Source organism: Nannospalax galili, unplaced genomic scaffold (genome assembly GCF_000622305.1).
Source record: "Nannospalax galili isolate Female #2095 unplaced genomic scaffold, S.galili_v1.0 scaffold185, whole genome shotgun sequence".
Lineage (NCBI taxonomy): Eukaryota > Metazoa > Chordata > Mammalia > Rodentia > Spalacidae > Nannospalax > Nannospalax galili.
In genome coordinates this window covers 924,817-928,972 of record NW_008355474.1, presented here as the reverse complement: position 1 = coordinate 928,972, position 4,156 = coordinate 924,817, and the positions used below count along the sequence as shown (strand labels likewise).

Sequence of the window (4,156 nt, the reverse complement as noted above, 5' to 3'; positions counted from 1 at the left end):
TTAATATTTATTATTTTTATTTTATGTGTATGAGTATATTGCCTGCATGTGAGTGTGAGTGAGTGCACCCATGTCGTGCAATACCTCAGAGGTCAGAAGAGGGCTTCGGATTCCCTTGGAACTGGAGTTAAGGACGGTTTGTAGCCACCATGTGGGTGCTGGGAATTGAACCCGGGTCCTCTGCAAGTGCAGTCAGTGCTCTTAACCACTGGGCCATCCCTCCAGCCCTATGAAATATTATTTTTATGTTTATGAAAGTTTTGCCTACATCTATGTAAGTGCTTGTATGTCCTGCAGTGCCTGCAGAGGCCAAAAGAGGGTGTTGGATCTCCTGGAACTGGAATTACAGATGATTGATAACCACCATATGGGTGCTAGGAATTGAACCCAGGTCCTCTAGAAGAATAGCAAGTGTTCTTAACTACAGAGCCATCTCCAGCCCATCATTACATTTTTTCAAAAGATGCATTTTTACTTTTAATTATGTGTATGTGTGTGTCTATGTGTGGTTATGCATACAGAAGTTCAGGAGTCCTTGGAAGCCAGAGGCATTGGATCCCTCAGCTGGAGTTATAGTTGGCTGAAAACTGCCCAACCTGGTTGCTGGGGATTAAATTCAGGTCCTCTGGAAGAGCTGTACATGCTCATATCCTCTGAGCCATTTCTCCAGCCCATCACTGCACCTTTATGAAGGTCCTTTGCTAGCCTTGCAGCATGAGCTTAATAATGAGACAAGACATAAAGATCCATTATTTCATATACATGTAACACCTGCCAGTGCTAAAGAACACTGAGCAATGTGGATTCCCCCGCTCTCTGTGAAGGGGCTGGAGGGAAGACCTGGAAAAGAACCCTTTCCTCCAGCCCCTTCACAGGGAGCAAAGGAACCTCTTGAGAGAACTGGCAGGTACTGAATAAAATGGTTGTCTTGGTTATAGACTCCCTTTTGTCAGGACCTTTCACTGGTTCTCTTTAGTTGAAGTTCGAACTATTGTTTGAGATGTACTGCTTTCATCTGACCTTGAAAAGGTTAGAGAGCTGAGCTGTCCTGTTTGAGGTAGTACTTTGCATTCTAGATCCCACGTGTAGATGGCGAGTATGACCTGAAAGTGCCCCGAGACATGGCTTACATCTTCAGTGGTGCCTATGTGCCTCTGAGCTGCCGAATTATTGAGCAGGTAGGAAAGAGTCACTCTTGCTCCAATTCCTAGTTTCCTGTTTCTGCTTTCTCTTGGCCCTGATCCATCCCTCCTTTCACTTCCCCGGTAACTAGTAAGAAACTTGATTCTGGCTTCTGTCCCATTCCTTTCGTAAGCCTTATACCTTTAGTAGACTTGAAACCAGTGCTTACCCCTTCCCAGGTGCTGGAGCGGCGAAGCTGGCAGGGCCTTGATGAAGTGGTACGGCTGCTAAACTGCAGTGAGTTTGCATTCACAGGTATGTGGCATTGCCAGAGGGGCAGGGTGTGGACAAGAGGTAGGCTAGATACATCACCCAGGACTTATCAGTGAAGACCAGCATCTGCTCTGATCCTCATAGATATGGCCAAGGAAGATAAAGCTTCCAGCGAGTCCTTGCGACTCATCTTGGTGGTGTTCTTGGGGGGCTGCACATTCTCAGAGATATCAGCCCTGCGGTTCCTTGGCAGAGAAAAAGGTAAGAGAACAGAAAGGTGGGAACAGGCCTGAATGAGTTCCAGGGGACAGCATGCCTTGGACAGGAAGGCTTTCCTCCTCGCTGTGACACCACTTGCTGTGGGCTGCTAAAGCAGGAAGTAAGGAGCCCATTCTCACTAGGCTTGGCACATTGTAGTGCCCAAGTGACTGGTACTGATGTTTTTTTGTTCTATTTTTCTTCCCATTTGGGGTGGGGGTGGACAGGGTCTATCAATGTTGCTCAGACTAGCCTGGGATTTGCTATGCACCCCAGGTTGGCCTCAAATTTGTGGCAATCTTCCTGTCTCAGCTTCCCAGTTCTGGGGTGATAGCTGCAACCATACTACTGTTACTGATGTTTCTGTGCCTGTAAACTGGAATTCTGATTCTGGGGCACTGTGCAACTAAAGGGATTTGATCTGGTGTCTCTTGGGGGTCTGCTTTCAATCACTTCTGCTGCTTGTCTTCACTCTCAGGGTACAGATTCATTTTTCTGACAACAGCCATCACAAACAGTGCTCGCCTTATGGAGGCCATGAGTGAAGTAAAAGCCTGAAGTTTTCCTGGCTAGTGTTGAAGTCTTTCCTGGACATGGACCCCACTGGGATGATAGTGTTTGACATCCACCTGCTAGAAAACTGGCCCCCAGCTCAGAGCTGCAGACCTTGGAACTAATTTGGAGCTTTAGAGAACAAGTCTGAGGAGAATTTATGTCCTGTCCCTGGGACATTCCTGTTTTTGTTTATGGAGTATAGCCCATACTGCTAAGATATGAGGGGGGAGAGGTACCCCTTGTTAAATCCTGTTCAAATACCATTGTAAATAAAGCCCCTGCTTTCAAATGTAACACCCTTGTAGTCCTGGACAAACCCTCCCTTCTTTACACAGTGGGGCCATCTTGGGGACTTCATATGCTTCATGGTCTGGTCTCTGATAGATAGCTCTGGACCTACTCCAGTTCTTCCTTGTAAAAGTCACTAGCCTGCTAGGCAGGGTGGTGCATGCCTTTAATCCCAGCACTCGGGAGGCAGATGGCAGGTGGATCTCTGAGTTCAAGGCCAGCCTGGTCTGCACAGTGAGTGCCAGACCAGCTGGGTAGGGCTACAAGGGAGACCCTGTCTCAAAAAAGACAAAAAAAAAAAAAAAAAAAAGTCACTAGCCTGCTCTGTACCAGAGTTTTCTCATCTGTAAAAGGAGTAGGATGGACTCAAGGGTCAACAAACACCTTTCCATTTCTAAAATTCTGTTATTCATTACACTTTTTTAAAAATTTACAGCCAGGTGTGGTGGCGCACGCCTTTAATCCCAGCACTTGGGAGGCAAAGGCAGGCAGATTTTTGTGAGTTCGAGGCCAGCCTGGTCTACATAGTTCCAGGTCAGCTGGGGCTACAAGGAGACCCTGTCTCCTATTTTATGTGTATGAGTATATTGCCTGCATGTGTGTAAGTGCACCTGTGTCGTGCAGTGCCCGCAGAGGTCAGAAGAGGGTGTCAGATCCCCTGGAACTGGAGATAATGATTTTAGCTGCCATGTGGGTGCTGGGAATCAAACCCAGGTCCTTTGCAACAGCAGCCAGTGCTCTTAACAGAGATGTCTCCAGCCCTTCATTATATTTATCAAAAAACAGATTTGTTATTGCTTTAACTTAAAGGATACTCACAGGCTCACTGTGTACTCTGGGTAGCCTAGACCTCACTATGTAGGTCAGGCTGGCCTTGAACTTACAGTGACCATCCTGCCTCTGCCTTTCAAGTGCTCAGATTGCAGGTTTGTACCACTACACCCAATCAATGAAATATTTTTATTTTTGTTCTCTAAAAGAAAAATGTCAGGGCTGGAGAGATGGCTCAGCAGTTAAGAACACTAGCTGTTCTTGCAGAAGACCCAGGTTCAAATCCCAGCACCTATATGGCAGCTAACAACTGTCTGTAACTCTAGTTCCAGGGGATCTGACAGCCTCTTCTGTCCTCTGGATCTGACATCCTTTTCTGTCCTCCAAGGGCATTGCACGACATGGGTGCACTTACCTACATGTAGGCAATACACACATACACATAGAATAAAATAAAATATTTTTTTAAAAAAAGAAAAGTTATTCTAATGCCAGGCTTGATTGCTTCCATTTATAATCCCAGCACTTGAGAAGCTGAGACGGGAGGATTTCCCAGAAGTTCAAGGCTAGATTGGGCTATATAGTAAGTTTCAGGCCAGCCTGGGCTACAGAGTGAAACCTGTTTCAAAAAAAGAAAGGAAAGAAAAAAAAAAAAACATGGCTCTAGAGGTGAACCAAAGCAACCTTTGGTTTTGTTTTTGGCACTGTAGCCCTGGCTGGCCTGGAATTCAATATGTAGACCAGGCTAGCCTTGAACTCAGAGATCCACCCATCTCTGCCTTCTGAGTGCTGGCACTAAAGGTATGCGCCATCACACCTGGTACAACCTTTACTTTTAAAGAAAAGAAATAATGTACCAAAGACATGGTGCACTGGGTAAAGATGCTTG

General features: G+C 46.1%; 1 protein-coding gene across 13 annotated transcripts in view; it reads left to right on the top strand.

The window, feature by feature from the left end:
- The window catches only part of Vps33b (VPS33B late endosome and lysosome associated), a 30,191-nt gene extending 27,689 nt beyond the window's left edge, over positions 1–2,502 (top strand). For all 13 annotated transcript variants that reach the window (XM_029555916.1, XM_029555915.1, XM_029555922.1 and 10 more), the window contains 4 exons: positions 1,077–1,178; positions 1,362–1,437; positions 1,540–1,656; positions 2,132–2,502. In XM_029555916.1, the coding sequence (XP_029411776.1) occupies positions 1,077–1,178; positions 1,362–1,437; positions 1,540–1,656; positions 2,132–2,211 (375 nt within the window). In that variant the 3' untranslated portion in view covers positions 2,212–2,502. The remainder of the gene's footprint in view (positions 1–1,076; positions 1,179–1,361; positions 1,438–1,539; positions 1,657–2,131) is intronic.
- Positions 2,503–4,156: the final 1,654 nt, after the last annotated feature.